General features: G+C 41.8%; 1 protein-coding gene across 1 annotated transcript in view; it reads left to right on the top strand.

The window, feature by feature from the left end:
* The window catches only part of LOC124156976 (NADPH oxidase 5), a 214,222-nt gene that overhangs the window by 33,327 nt on the left and 164,214 nt on the right, over positions 1 to 16,681 (top strand). The window contains exon 3 of the mRNA XM_046531419.1: positions 15,353 to 15,464. Coding sequence (XP_046387375.1) covers positions 15,353 to 15,464 — 112 coding nt within the window. The remainder of the gene's footprint in view (positions 1 to 15,352; positions 15,465 to 16,681) is intronic.

The following is a 16,681-nucleotide window of genomic DNA, read 5'->3' as shown; positions in this document are numbered from 1 at the left end:
TCAAACGAAGGAAACTTTCAGACCGTAGGCAGTTTTAATAGGTTATTATTAAGACATGTTTCCCTGAGCTCTATGCCTCATGCGTGCATTGGTAATCTCAGACAAAGTAAAACTCCTATCTACTCGTATAAAAACTAGGTTCCAGTGACGTCACGTGGAGTGGCATCGCATGGGCGCCAATCTGGCCTTTTTCAAATGCGGTTAAAATTGACCATTGCCACTCGCCTAAACCAAATAATTTGTATATTATGAATACACTAATGGTGGGCAACGAATCGCAATCAATGCCTTTCGTTTTCTTTGGTTAAGTAAACTACCCTTTGAGTTATTACATTATATTGAATGTTAATAGATCGCTAAATAGCACTGAAATAACTCATTCCCGTTTGAAATTCGGAACAACCGCCAGAGCACATCATCAGCAGGATACGCACGCACTCACCCGTGGCATAACAAACGCACAACAACAAAGTGCAATTCGTTGCTGGTATTCGGTGTGAGCTCTCGCATAGATAGCCATAGATATTGCAATGAATAAAATTCTTCACCAATCACATGTAGAAATGGAAAATCTTCGCTACTAGTTGCGTTTCAGGGGAAGCGGGGGTGGAATATCCAATTTCTTGCTGACCATCAATTTCAAACAAAGTGGTTCATTGAAAAACGGATGAGTCGCCTTCTTTTCTACAGGCCCCTAACGTCAATACGTAACGATATACGTAAATATGCAGTCTGAATAGGCAACTGCCATCAATAGAATGGAAAAGTAGACCTTGTCGATAAGGTTCATTGAGCCACCACGAGAAAATCTCATTACTAGTTCGTGCTTCCCATCGACCGCACCCATGCATTTGGGTAAGAGAGCGATAACTCTGATTCGCGGTTGGTCATAATTAAAATTCGCGCAAATCTTTCTTAAAACCCTGTAGGTGTTATAATAATACTGATTGTATTTATCCCTCGATATCGTTGACTAATAGCTCTACGATCCTACGACCAAGAAGTGTTTCTTTGTAAAATTTCGTAATGTGGTGCAGCTAGCGTTGATAAAGTGCAGCAAGTTTAATTAATTGAATATGAAACAGTTTCTTTTCAATAAACCATATGCTCTTGGATAAATGTTGCCTCTTATTTTTCAACACGAACATTTTAGCTAAACTATGGGTTGACGAGGTACCTTTGTCGATCACAGGAGATAGTTACATTTACAACTTTCAATCTCACTGAATCCTAAGATCGCTCGTTACGCGCTTCTCCTTTCATATCCTCGAATATAGTACTATTTTTTGCCGGCTTCCAACACTATCGCTGCTAAAATCGCAATGAAATGTAAATTTTCGTCCTTTTTACGAAATGGCAGAATCGCATAAATTAATTAGTAAAATAATGAGGTAAGAGATCTGGTCAAAGTAATACGAAGAAATATACGTACCATGAAAACTTAAATGTTTAACGGCAGTATGTCAAAAAGATGACACTATATAAAGTCTAGAGGGGTCACAGGAGAAGGTGTCATATACTGAGGGACATTGAAGTAGAAATATAGGCACATGATGAGGAATCTTATGACTGGGACAAAGCCTGCCACTCACGGAAAAACTCAGGTACCGAGAAGACGTAGACCAAGCACTTTTTCTATCCGTTGTACTCGCTGAGAGGAAAATAGGCGACGAGGAAAAAAATCAATTCCGTCTGGGTGTCTTAAAACTTATTAAAATAGGAAAACCATGAGATAAATCACCGGTCACAGAATTATCTCCTTCCCGTTCATCATCAGCTTCTCTGTTTTCCTCATCTTATGATCAGCGTCAATAACAGATTTCATGCAACAATCGTCTTCAGTAGACAATTATCATTGCCTCAACGTGAACAGCTGCAGTTCCCCTGTGACCCGCAAATCTAACCTTCAAACCCCTCCATTCGAGGACTTTTGTTTTTTTTATATTTTTGTTACAAAATCTTATCAAATATTTCTCTGTACCTATTATAATTAAACGTTATAGTGGTGTATATCGGCGGTGTATATACTCTACTTACTGCATCTTGGTACTGAATAGCATATCCTATGTGTATGAGAGAAAATCATTCGTATGAAAACTCATACAAAAAAAATAAGTCGTCCATTGTAAGTTTTTCATATGTAGAACAGAAACTTCCTCCCAAACATCCAACTTTCAAAAGTGGATGCACGGAGAACTATCTTTCTCGTCTCATCTACATCTACATCTACATAATACCCTGCGAGCCACCTCTAGGGTGTTTGGCAGGGGGTGATCAATCACCAGCATGCAGCATGCATTTGGACTCCCACATGCACACCACACCGTCCAAAAAACGTCCCGTATAATAACAAACTATACTACTATATGCTGTTAGAAATAGAATATAGAATAGAAATTCAGAAACATGCTTTAAGGTTTACATAGGTTAGTAGGCTACACTACAAGTCATGCAATCTATTTACGAGTTCTATTGCTGCCGTTATAATCTCTTATTGATCGTGGAAAAAATGACATTCGGAATCTGTCTGTTCTGCAATCTATCTCTCTTATTTTATTTATATGATCTGATCTTCCGTAGTACGTTGGCGTCCGCAAGATATGGTTAACTTCGTCAGAAAAGACACTGCTCTTGAATTTATCTAAAAGGTTTAGTCTATTTTTCAATCTACGGTCCGACAGAGATTCCCATCCGAGTTTATCTAAGAGGTCAGTTACACTAACAAGACTATCGTAACGACCTTTCACATACCTGGCAGCTCTTCTTTGCACGCGTTCTAACTCTGTTATTAAGCCTTTTTCATGAGGGTCCCAAACACTGGCAGCGTATTCCAAATGTGGTCTAACGAGGGAAAAGTAGCTAATTTCTCTCACTTTGTCGTCGCACTTTCCTAATATTCTTTTAACAAAACCCATTTTACGATTAGCTTGACCGGTTATTTCTCGAATATGTTTATTCCACGATAGATCATTATTGAGTCTAACGCCTAGATATTTCACGGATTCAACTGCATTTAATTGGGTGCCTCGAATGATATAGTTACGCTGTAGGGGGTTATTCTTCTTCCAGAAATTCATTACGACGCATTTTTCCAAATTTAATTCTACCTGCCAAGCATCGCACCAAGCTTGGATAGCAGCAAGGTCATTCGTTAGTTCATCTATATCTCCTGTATTTCCGCTAAGGTAAAAAGCAAGATCAAATTACCTCTCCTATCTTCAGACCACATCTTTCTTCTTACACGACCAGAATTTAACTGGTCACTGATCCCGGGGATGCCGGTGTGTGTGAAATGGCCTTCGGCCGGTGCCGGTGACGGCGCCGACACCGGTACCGGCTTTGCCGGTTCGTGTGAAAACGGCCTAAAGAGTGTCCATGCAAAGCATTGATTGCGTATAAACGCAGGCCAAAAAAACGCTTCAAATGTTAAAATTGAAGGAAATATGCGGAAATCAATGAAAAAAAGCAGCGATGGAAAAGGAATATACCTGTCTATGCAATTAGTTGGTTGTCCCGTAGCTAGTGATGTCATCATACATATTACAGAGGCGAAGGAAACGCTTCATTTTATATCGTAACCTACCATCAAACACCTAGCCGCCCTGCACCATGCCCTCTATTGGCGTCAACAACTGTGAAGCGGATGAGTTTTCCACGATCTCCCTTTGGCAATGATCGACGTCTTGCCAGTTCCACTTTTGCTGTGGCCCTATGGCCTCTGCTTGCAGTGAGTGACCTTTAAGAGTAAACTTCACCGCCCTCTTCTCGCTTTCTTCCAAACAATTTATTGTTTTCCACTCTTGGTGTACATATTTTCTGCTTGCTAAGTTGACTTCTTGAGGGACGTATTTTTAGTAAATGCTTGACGGAATATAACTTCGGTTCGTGCAGTTTTTGAGAAATTGAGTGACGATGAAATGGAAGTTTTTCCAGTTGCTCTTCTTGTGCGAGGAAAGGAAAGAAACGGACCTTCCCTTGACACATCAATAGGGTGGTTTCCTATTCTTTTTTATTGCCTAAATCGAAAGATTATTACTCTGGGAGCACGCATTTCACGCTTTTAGATTTTTAAATGACGATAAATATTTTTCGCGATTAAATGAAAAGTGAAAAATTTCATGTGCGCGAAAACGCGACCGCTAAGTATGAATGCTGGGAAAAGCCCACGTGACGTCATTCTGGTTCCCGCTGTCGCCGTGTGAGGTGACCTTGGGGCGAGGCTTTGAGCGCTGATACGATGCAGGCTTCTAGCAGGTAGCAGAGTTCTCTGCAGGCAGGTAGCGCTTGGCTTAAATAAGGATTACAAAAACCTTATCAAAAGAAGGAAAGTTTTCGACCATGGGCAGTTGTAATAGGTGATTATTAAGAGATAAAATATAATCGGGTGTTTTCCCGGCGTAGGTGTTGGATGAAAAGTTCTCGGGCTTTCCACCGGGTAATAAAATCCTTCTCCGCCGACGTTTCGATGTCCATCAGGGGCATCATCCACAGGGCAACTGAGGGTCAAGACAAAAATTCGAACTTCAGCCGTCCCTATAAATGAAGTTCGAATTTTTGTCTCGACACTCAGTTGCCCTGTGGATGATGCCCCTGATGGATATCGAAACGTCGGCGGAGAAGGATTTTATTACCCGGTGGAAAGCCCGAGAACTTTTCATCCATTATTAAGAGATGTTTCCCTGAGCTCTGTGCCTCATGCATGTATTGGTAATCTCAGACGATATAAAACTCCTATCTACTCGTATAGAAACTCGGTCCCTGTGACGTCACGTGAGTGGAATCGCATGGGCGCCAATCTGGCCTTTTTCAAATGAGGCTAAAATTGACCATTGCCGCTCGCCTAAACTGGGATTTCTAAACCAAATAATTTGTATATTATGAATACACTAATGGTGGGTAACGAATAGCAATCAATGCATTTCGTTTTCTTTGATGAAGGAAACTACCCTATTAGGTCCACCCTCGTTGATATTCTATCTAAAAATCCTATTCTCATTCTTTCCTCTCCCTCATATACTTAACATTCTTCCCTCAACCACTGATTGCAACATCCCCTCCCCGCTGAGTACTCCCTCCATCCATACATTTTATTTCCTCCGTATCTCATCTAAAAGCCGCCTCTCCTCGCCAACCATATCCAGCACTTCGTCGTTCCTTTTCCTCTCCGTCCATTTCACCTTCTCCATTCTTCTCCATACTCACATCTCGAATGCCTCGAATCTTCTCTCGTCTTCTTTCCTCAGTGTCCACGTTTCCGCACCGCAGAGAGCTACACTCCAGATCAAACTCTTCACTAACCTTTCCTTTAAACTATTACAAAACGGTCCTCTCATGAGCTCCTTTCTGTCCATGAACGCCTCCCTTCATTTCGCATTTCTCTTCCTGAAGTCCTCACTGCTTTGTTCGTTCTCCTCAAGCACGCTACTCGAATTGCTCTACCTGCTGAAGCCCACCTAATTTTATCTTCACTCTCATGTTTCCTTCCACCTCATAAATCAAATCCCTTTTCCGTAAATATTTGTTACATTTCCTCAGCTCATGTATCAAATATACGATGATGAATTCATATCACTCCAATGTCAAATGTGAAGCGAAAGTGCACCACATTTTTTGTTTTGAACATGGAGAAAGAACACTGCTCCTCGGGGCCGGATGATTCACCCAAAGTTACGCAATAAGCACCTCTCCATTGAGCAGTGGCGCAGCGAGGGGTGTTTTTGGGGGGTTAACCCCCCCCCCCCCCCAGAGCTCAGAGAAATATTTAAATTTAATCTATTTTACTTAATTGGATTGATATTTCTAATATAATAGAGTAAGGATTAATAAAATATCCCGCAGAAATCCGTAAAACTCCTATCCATTTTGAACCATTTATCTTAAAATTCCGCAATTTATTAATCTCGCACCTACCGCTTATCCTGGTGGGTATTCCATACCAACACACACCCAAGTATTAGTTGCACATAAACCCCCCCCCCCCCCAGCATTAATTCCAACCTGCGCCCCTCCTCACGTGAGCCCCCCTCTCCCTGATTTTTATGATAAGGCCATGGCCCTTATATAGATAAGGCATAACGGCTCGCATGAGGTAGCAGGGGGTCGCCCTCCCGGCCCTGCTGCTCCTCCAATTAGCTGTTCCCGAGTTAACAGCGCCTCCATTGCCCGCGTGGCTATTTCTTTCCTCCAATGTCTCCACCGCTGTTTCCTTTTCCCCACCGTCTGTATTGTCGGGGGCATGGCAAGGGCCTTGGTCGGGGGTTCGGACTGCCCCCGAAGCGAGGCCAAGAATTTTCGTAGCAAACACGACTCCATAGTCTATTTGACAATTGACGGGCAGCCTTCAGATTATCATGTCCCGAGAAGAGCCCACCAGCGCCACGAGGCAGCAGAGGGGGAGAGGGAGGAAGGAGGGGAGGGGGAATGTGGAGGGGAGAGAGAGAGAGAGAGAGGCCAGACACATTGCGCTTGTCGGTGCTCTTTTTTTGTGCTGTTTGTTGAAATGTTGAGTGAGACGCGTGTTGGTGATGTCGTGAAGGATCGACCGTCGCTGCCCGTGGGATTATCTCTCCTCGACTCTGGTAATTAAGGAATTTGTTTCGTGATTGTGAAGATGTGATCAACTTGTTCCCGGCTTCAACGGCTGCATTTGAGTTTTACTGAATCGGCTGTTTTATAATGTGTAATGGCTGCTAAATTTAACATTCATCATTTACTTCGCATTGTGTTCGAGTTACTATAAAGCACTGCGACGTCAATATCTTACGATTTAATCTAAGGGTTGGTTATCTCGATCCCTACTGCATCCATGATGGACAACTATCGAATCCACAAGTGGCCGAACGAATTGTCAGACAGTGTAACTTAATGCAATATTTCGCAGACAGACTTTGAAAGACAGTGACTATGTTATTAATAGTATGGCCGCTCCACTCTCCATCTCGTGTCTTGCTTTTTCGTGTTGACAGTTGATCATGTCAGTCGAATGTCCGTTCCTCATTGGCTAGTGATGTCACATTCGACTGTCAAATCTGTGTCCCGTTTCTCCGGTGAAATGAGTGTTGGCCTCCTTGCATCGGTATTCCTCGCATTTCCCACGTTTTGCACTTGCATTCAAAGAATCTACAATTTTCGACCGGTGTTGTTCATCTCATCCGTCGTTCGCAAAGGTTTCATTGGCCGTCCCTCGCTTCGGATTCGTCCGTGAGTGCCTCGTTCCTTTTGTATGGAATATTTCGCTTAATGGCTCCGTTTTTGAAACCATTTTGGGAGAGGAATAGGCTAAGGTATTTTGTGTTTCTGAAGGTAGATCCTTGGGGTCTCTAAGCCCAATCAATAGGGTGGTTTTCTATTATTTTTATTGCCTGAGTCGAAAGATTATTACTCCTCGAGTACGCATTTCACGATTTTATATTTTAAAATCACGATATCTATTTTCCGCGATTAAATGAAAAGTGAAAAATTTTAAGCGCGCGAAAACGTGACGCCTAAGTATGAATACTGGGAAAAGATCTTGTGACGTCATTCTGGTTCCCGCTGTCGCCGTGTGAGGTGACCTTGGGGCGAGGCTTTGAGCGCTAATATGATGCAGGCTGCTCGTAGGTAGCAGAGTACCCTGCTAGCAGGTAGCGCTTGGCTTAAATAAGGGTTACTAAAACCTTATCAAACGAAGGAAACTTTCCGACCATAGGCACTTTTAATAGGTGATTATTAAGACATGTTTCCCTGAGCTACCTCATGCAAGCACAGGTAATCTCAGACGATGAAAAACTCGTATCTACTCGTATAGAAACTAGGTCCCTGTGACGTCACGTGGAGTGGCATCGCATGGGCGCCAATCTGGCGTTTTTCAAATGCGGTTAAAATTGACCATTGCCATTCGTCTGAACTGGGAATTCTAAAACCAAATAATTTGTATATTATGAATACACTAATGGTGGGTAACGATACGCTATCGATGCCTTTCGTTTTCTTTGATGCAGGAAACTACCCTATTGCTCAATTGTTCTGATCGCTTACAGCGTCAATTTGCGCAGGATGGCTGCACGGGTTCGCCCGATGGCAAATGGCGTCAGATCGATCGAGAGCCTTCCTCGAGGTCCATCCCTCGATGAATGGGTCACGCCACCCCGCAATTCTGAGGATCGTGTCTCGGAGGGACGGTGGTGGGGTCTCTCTAGGACGAGATTTGGGGGATGCTGAGGCTAATCCATCCCCTTCTCGAATAGATTCCAGTTGCTATCGGATGGAACCTCCGATGAATCTGACGTGCCTATTCCTACCGCGAAACCGGTATCGAGGAAGAGGCGTCAGAGTGGGTAGGGTCGTTGTGATAGAGAGTAGTAATCTCCGTCGTGTGAAGGCTCAAATTGTGCGAAAATCCACAGATAAAAAATCTCGTGTATTGGTCCCTTAATAATACCGAAATCTTACGGGCGAGATGAAGATGTCATTTCCTGGATTAGAGAACTTTTGAGAGACCCCGCGGAAAGATTAGTATTAGACGGTACAGTCTCCGACGAGGTAAGAGTCACTTCTGGTGTCTCTCAGGGTAGTGTCATAGGCCCACTCCTATCCTTTCTTTATATAAACGACATTGGTGAAAAAGGACACAGCAATCAACGATTATTTGCAGACGACGCTCTAGTTAATATAAGACACGGTCTCAGGCGTTACTTTGAGGAACTGCTTCATCAAGAAATAATTTACTTGGTTCTATTCCAAACTTTAAATAATATTCCACACTATAAATAAAGTGTGGAATAAAACCTTATATAAACTCCACAAAATAAATAAAGTGTGGAATAGAACCAAGTATTTTATTTAATTTATTTTATGACGCTGTAGTTCACAGGGAAATCCGTTCCCGTAAAGAATGGGATGCTACGCAAGCGTAGTGCCATGCATGGCAGTAAGAATTAAACTAGAAAAAATGCGTTGTAATGAATTTTTGAAAAAAAAAAACATATCAAATGAGGGGGTGACAAGCCAAGGGGTACGAGTGATTTCTTTCTAAACAGAATTAGGAACAGAAATTTAATAAATAGAACAAAATTGATGAATTGGATATTTTGAAGTGCATTAGATTTTCCACAATATGTCACTACATAAGAGAGACTCACTCGTATCCCTTGGTCACCAAGTTATTCTGTATTTATTTAATCAGCTTCTATTTCTGTTTAGAAAGATAATCACTTGTATTTCTTGGCTTCTCATGTGTAGTAAAAAGAATCCTAGGCGTTGCGGTCATTTCTCTCGCGGCTCCCAGCCTGCTTTTGTTAAAGCTGTGGGCATCCTTAATTGGAACGTGACAGATTTTAACGAATTATAGCTTAATTTAGTATTTTATTTCGTCAAAAGATTAAACATTTCGTTGGCGAATCCCATATGTTGGCTGCCTATTCGAGGTGTCCTGCCTTACATCCTACAGTTGGTTCGCAAGTTATTATGTAGTTGTGTCGCCTAAGGATGGCGAAGTAGCCCCTCAGGTTCGATGTTTTGTACCTTCTAACAGCACGCTTGACAAATTTTAGGGCTCTCCCACAAATACCTACTTCTTCAGGGATGCCGATTTACAAATAATATTGGGGGTCCTAAACCGGGGATCTTGCCCCGGGAAATTTTATAAGTAGTGAGTTTTAAATTCTTGAACATTGTAGAAGAGTCATATGATCAACATTAGAACCCTGCTAACTCTAATCTACATATCTGGACACACCGGGGAAAATCGACAAGCCTGGCACATTTTTTCCTCAACACTCATAGCAAATTTTTGAGGGGGCTCGGGCCCCCTCAGGCCCCATGGAGCAGGCGCCACTGTACTTCTTGCACGTGAAGGAATTGTATTAAAATAAGATTCAGGATATATACTAGGGAGTGATTCCGCACATTTAAAAAAATAAGTATATACCAGTTTTGTTTTTGAAGTACATACAAAAACGCATACTTATATCATTCTTCTCTTAGCCGTAATAATTATTTCTGTAAAACATAACCTCGCGGCGTCTATCCCGTATGTTGCGGGTGACACGCCGCACCCATAAGGGTGATACGCCGCGTGCTAGGAAGGAGGAACGGAGTTTTCTTTTATACGTTCTTCTAAGCTCCCAGCCAATGGGCTGTCTTCTCAGCGAATCAGCGCCGCGTGCTATCAAAACCGACCAAAATTGATTTCTGTATTCTGCAGCTCTATTAAAAATGAAAAATTGTCGCATTATTGAAGTTTTAAGAAAAATAAAATTTGCAAATGCTTTTCATATATTTTTACTATTTTTCTAATTAATAGTACATGTCTATGATTGTAATGCAATTGAAATGCAGGTTGTAAAACTATAGCTATGTTTATGTCATTATATTATAAGCTTACACATGTTAAAACAAAGAAAAATAGCTAACATGTGCTATATTTATCCAATTTATATTGAAAAATACATTTTAAACCGAAGGAGTTCATTTAACAGAGACTTAATTTAGCAGTTTTTTTAAATTCCAAGATGCAAGTTAGGCAATTAATTTAAGTTGTACCTTGCTTACGTCAAATCCTACAGATTTAGGATAGTAATGTTCAAAATTTGCATGCAAATAATTAAATACTACACAGCACAAAAACAATTTTTAGTTTTAATATACACACTAAACGAGTTATATTGTTGCTGAAAACGTGTTACTCTGGGAAAACTGCATGAGTCGTCGATTGCAATGAAAACTATTTTGAATGGGTAAAACGGATATATTAGCTCGCGAAAATACCTAAGATTTCACCATTCATCATCAAAAGAAATAAAAATTGACTTTAAAAATAGAGCGAAATTTCTCTGAGCCGACCACTACGCGAAGACACACGAGCATTGCCGAAGCGGAGCGTGACGTCATAAGTGTCGTATCTGACGCCGGGAAATACACTGAGCGTATGCTGTAAGCATTGTTTTGATTTTGAGGATTTAGCCACTCATCGTCACTTGTTTATTACTTGGGGTATTAATAATGCGACATATGGATGACAATATACAAGCTTTTTAACTAGTCTATTTCAATTATATTAGAAAAATGGATGATAACGTTGCCGCTCGTTAGGATAGTATACCTAAAATTCATGCCGCGACCCTGATAGAATTTCTTATGACAATCTATAGATCTCCCGGATTTCTGCGAATGGCTCGTAGCCACCGTCTCCTCCTCCTTGCGTTTCTTGGCAATATATAATATAATTAATAGTTTATCAGGCACCTTTGTTTATGTATTTATTCACCCAGGAGTTAATTAATACTTATACCTTGTGTTCATCACGCTGGCCAATTACATTGGTAGGGAGTTGTGTATACATATATATGTAGCGGGCGCTGTAAAAGCAAGATGAAATTTCGGGATTTAGACAAACTTTCGTGTATATTATTCATTCATGACGTGAAATATCAACTGCATGCCATTTGAGGATTACCTCCACAAGTGGAAATTATCGGTGTACTTAGTTTTGGTTCGAGGAGGCGCACTTAAATCACATGCACTGGATGCCCAGCGGTGGACTGGGCGATGTTTCGGCACAGATAACGTCATCAGGGGCTCTGCTACCTGCTAGCAGCCTGCATCAGCAGCCTGCGCCTAGCGGCCCTGTCCTCGCCCCAAGGTCACCTCACTTTGCGGCAGCGGTTACCAGAATGACGCCACACGGGCTTTTCCCGGCATTCATACTTAAGCGTCGCGTTTTCGCGCGCTTGAAAATGTTCACTATTCATTTAATCGCGAAAAATAGATATCGTCACTTAAAAATCGAAAAGTGTGAAATGCGTACTCCAGGAGTTATATTTTTTCGATTTAGGCATTAAAAAATAAAGGGAAACCACCCTATTTTCTGTACGCCTTCGAAATTAAAAATGGTCATGCAATCCATTCATTCCCCATTCATTTGAAATAGTTGTTCATTCCGTGCGGCGCATGAGAGATATGCGGAATGTGTACCAAAGTTCAGAGCGGCGTCTCTCCCTCTCTCTACGTTTGAGAAGACGCCGCAACTCGTGGCTCTATGGCCTTAAAGGCCAATACGGCGTAAAAAGTCTAAAAACATTCCGATCAGGACTTACTCTTGCTACAAACCTCAAACAATCATAATATAGCAGTAGTGCACCGTCCAATACGAATTTAGTGAAAGGCAAATAAAAATTTTGAAAGTAAAATACCGGACTTATCTCAGTATCTGTTCTTCAAAATCTGTAAAACCAATGAAAAACAAACGGGACATCCTCAATTATTCCCTGGTATCTACTGTGCCCCTCCCATTGGGCATCTTCTAGCAGTCTGTCGGGAAACGCCGTAACTAAGGCAATCTACCCTGTACGCGAGGACTCCCCCCAATTTAGCCTGATTTTTTAATTTGAATTTTTAATTAATTGAAGATTTCTCTGGATTTCCGCCCGTTTAAATCGTTGCATGTCACTAGCGTGTCAACGAACGACTCTTCCATCGTCGTCAGTGTGAATCAATAATATCTCAGCGGTCACTCATACTTATTCATTCATCTCGAGGACGATGGTAACCTTGGTGATGCCCAACGAGTTAAACCAATGTAAATGCCGTTAAGTCTTCACGCGGAAGATCAAGTGATTTGCCGACGCATGGCGCTTGTTCTCTCATTGCCGAAAATCGCAATTCGATTCGAATTCGATTCGATTGAAAAAAAGTGCTTAGGTTGCCAGCCACTTTTCATGGGTTAGTGACGTCATCAAAGTTCTGGTCCACTGAATCTTTCATAGCGACCCAATTTTTGACGGAAAGAATTATGACTGGGGTGCTCACGGCAGCAAACCTCGTGAGATGGATGCCCGAGGCCGAGAAGTTGCGGAGATCAAGAGTCAGTGACGTCATGAAAATTTCAGCCCATCGAAATTTCGTTGCCAATGGCTCGAGAAGTAGACGATGGAGAGAAAAAAGAAAGTTACGAAAATCCAGCGGCTGCTCGTGAGTCAAATGCTGGGAGGGGCACACTCCACCGGGGGAGGGGTCAAAATTTTTAATATTTTGTGTATTTTAGTGAGTTTTTAAGGCAATCTAAAGACCATTATGATTCACTAACACACAAAACAATCACTAACACTAAAACACTAACAATTAATAACTCGATTAACTCAACTGCAACTAGGGCTATTTAAATTAAAACAATTTTCACATAGGGTGCTTTCCATTCATTGACACACGTCGACACAAGTCGACTTGCGTCGCGGTTTTCGTATTCCATTCTGTGTGTGTCGCCGACTGTTGTGACACAAGTCAACAAACGGTAACGCACAGAAATAGGAGAGTTATAAAGAGTTACCGCGAGTCGACACAAGTCGACGCGTGAGTCACATGAATGGAAAGCACCCATAATATGTCAAATGGTCACCAAAACAAGGTATTCTGCAACACTGCAACACCAAGATTAAACGGCCAAACCCCACTTTAAGTGGACAAGAGTCCAAAAATGAAAGTTTGAAATGCGGTTTTTTTTAAATATTAGGTTGGGTAATAGGATGTTTGAACTGCATAACAGTGTATTTCACGGGTTGGTATGTGTGCACCTTCGCGTAGAAATGTGTCAAAGTGAGAGAAAAGCGAAGCACTGGTCCCGGAGTCGCAGGCGCCTTAATGGACGGTCGATTTTAAACTATGATTACATTACACTGGTCCCTTCGATTTTATATCGATCGAATAAGTATTGAAAATACAAATTTGCTTTTACTATTTACATTTTGGAGAAAATAGCGCTGGATAAATTAATTATCATGAATGGAACGTCGTTGATTTTTCACGATGAACAGTTTTATTTAATTAGAGAAAAGTTATTTAATCGGACGGAATCGTAACGTGATTTTTAGATATATTATTAATTGAAGAATGAGCTAAATAATGAGAAAGAAATGAACTGCCATCGAGTTGCAAAAAGAGTTTTATGATAAAAGATTAGCTATGCATGACAAGCCGAAAGGGAATCCATCCGGCTGCAATGGCCGCATAGCAACGGGTAAACTATAATATAAACAGTGTCCATTAAGATATTATTATTTTTCAACAAATGAAATTTACATGCATTATATATTTTGTCTACTCATGGGTACAAGCGGTGAAGTTTTCTGTTGATCTGTTACAAGGGCTGAGATTTTTGAAATGTAGAGGCGCCCTTCCCGAGGCTCCCACCCTGTCGTGAATGAAGTGTTCGAAAAGGTTATTTCCGTTCAACTGAGGTGTACTTATTCGATTCCGGAATGCCAATTTAGCACTTTTTCACTCTCTACGCGCAATAAACCATATTCTATTGTATTTTATCGTTGAAAGTTAAAACTACCTCTTCAATGCAGTATTTTCTTTCTTTGTGTATTGAGAAATGGTACATGCAAACTTGTGAGCAAAACTTTATTTTTCTATTAAGCATGAAGGTTTTTTCAAAGATATCGCTAAAATAATTTTGCAACTTTTATATCAGATTTTTTTCTGACCACTAGAATTATTAACGTGAACTTTTTTATTTTTATTATTTCAAATTTTTATATATAATCTATTTTTACAACTAACCAAGTTACTTTTCAAATTCTAGATGAAATAAAATTGAAAAAAAAATCGAAAATATTGAAAACTTAATATTGGATTTCATCAAAGCGGTCTCTAAAACATATATATGAATATTTTAGGGTTGTTAGTAAAAGTTCTTGACTTTTGTCCGTCTAAAGTGGGGTTTGGCCCCACTGTGCGGCGCGACGATGTCAACTCACTAGATGCGTTGCTTTGCGCATGCTCGGACGGCGTCCCAAGACTTCCATAAGGCACAAGCGCACAGCAGCCCCCCACCACTGTCACTCTTCATATAACTACATGGTGATGGATTGGGACATTTGCCAGCGCCCCGCGGCTACAAATGCGAACTTATCGCGCTAATTTTGCGTGTTTTTCCTGAATTTTTGATGTATGCGATTGAAAAAAACACTCCTGTTAATTAGATGTATAATTATAATTGAATGGGCAAATAATTTTTTTTTCCTTTTTCAAATTTTTGGGAGGGGCGGCGTCCGAGAGGCCTTATGGGCAAGCCGCCACGGCGAAAATTCTCTTTGTTATTCAAACTCTAACTCAATCGACAATAATCAGGAATAGCGAACGAGCTCATTTCCTGGATGAAATTCTCTCGAGTTGCCAATCGGGTGAGAGAATCAAAATGGTCTCGTCCTTTTTCCTTGTCTTCTTCTTTGCAAATGCTTCCCCACTTAACTTGGGACCAGATGTATTCTGCCTCCCGCCGGGAGAGGGCCTCTGTTTGGGTGCGACTCCTGGAGTGAGTGGTTTCCTGAGCTGCCTTCGTTTGCTGTCTTTCATTTACGTTTTTATTTTGCAGAGACGAGAAGCAGATAGACTTCGCAGAGCAGCTGGAGAGCGTGGCCTACGTGCTGTGCGGCTCTCAGCCCATCGCCCTCAACGACTTCTGCCAGATATTCGACGCCAAGGGGGTGAGTTAATCTGTCTTAATTAATCTCCTGTCCAGGGGCGCAGCCAGGAATTAAGGCTGGGGGGGGGGGGGGTTAGTTGCAACTAATACCGGGGTGTGTGGTGGTATGGATACCCACCCGGAGAAGCGGTAGGTGCGAGATTAATAAATTGCTGAATTTTAAGATACACGGTTCAAAATTGTACGTTTTGCTTGATTGATTAAAATTGTAGGGATTGCTGAGGGATATTTTATTAATCCTCACAGCATTACATTCTTTTAGTAATATCAATCCAATTAAGTATAATGGAATTGAACTTAAAAAAATTTCTGAACTCTGGGGGGGGGGGTATAACTCCCAAACCCCCCCCCCTCGCTGAGCCACTGCTCCTGTCGACCCATCCGTCGAGACACTGTCGCTGAAGGGGACCGCAAAGATCAGGCCCAATTCCATCCCATAAAGTACACCTCATTTCTGCTCTCGCCACTTCGGACACGCATTTGAATCGCTTTACAAAACTGAAGAATCTGAGCTTTTCCCGGTGAATAGCGTGGATGAAAGCTTCTCGGGTTTCCAACCGGGTCAGGGTCTGCATGGTGTAGGCCGACGTTTCGTTGGGAGACTTTCCCAACATCCTCAGGGCTGATGATGCCGATGTCGCGGTGTTTCGATATTTATACCCTCCTCCTTCACCTAGGTGGTCTCTGATTGGTCCGGGATTTTTCCTCCGTCCTCGTCGTATTTAATGCCAGGCTCCAAGCGCTACTTAGCTGCAGTCCTCGATCTCTATTGATGTTTTTGGGGTGAAGACGGATCTCTACGGCTTCTTTAGTTATACGGTCCCAATAGCCTCTTGTTCTTCCAAGTTGGGCAGTTTCTTCCCAGTGGATATAATGATTTTCCTGGACACAGTGCTCAGCATTGGCCGATTTTTCAAATTGTCCGAGTCGGAGGTGGCATCGATGCTCCTTCACCCTCGTCTCAATGGTCCTCTCCGTCTCTCCAATACATATACACTTTACCACATTCGCATGGAATACGGTAAATGCCGGCTGTCTTGAGACCAATAGGGTCCTTGGCTCGGACTAACTGATCCCGGAGTTTGCCAGGAGGAAGGTGAATGCTGCGAATATTGTGTTTAACAAGAATCCTTGCTATTTTCCCCGAGACCGTGGAGACGTATGGCAGGATGGCTTTTGATGCTGGAGGCCGTTCTTCGTTTGGTTTGTCTCCTTTGT

The sequence above is a fragment of the Ischnura elegans genome, chromosome 4 (genome assembly GCF_921293095.1).
Source record: "Ischnura elegans chromosome 4, ioIscEleg1.1, whole genome shotgun sequence".
Classification (NCBI taxonomy): domain Eukaryota; kingdom Metazoa; phylum Arthropoda; class Insecta; order Odonata; family Coenagrionidae; genus Ischnura; species Ischnura elegans.
The sequence above is the reverse complement of the archived record's forward strand: the minus strand, read 5'-3'. Positions and strand labels throughout refer to the sequence as shown.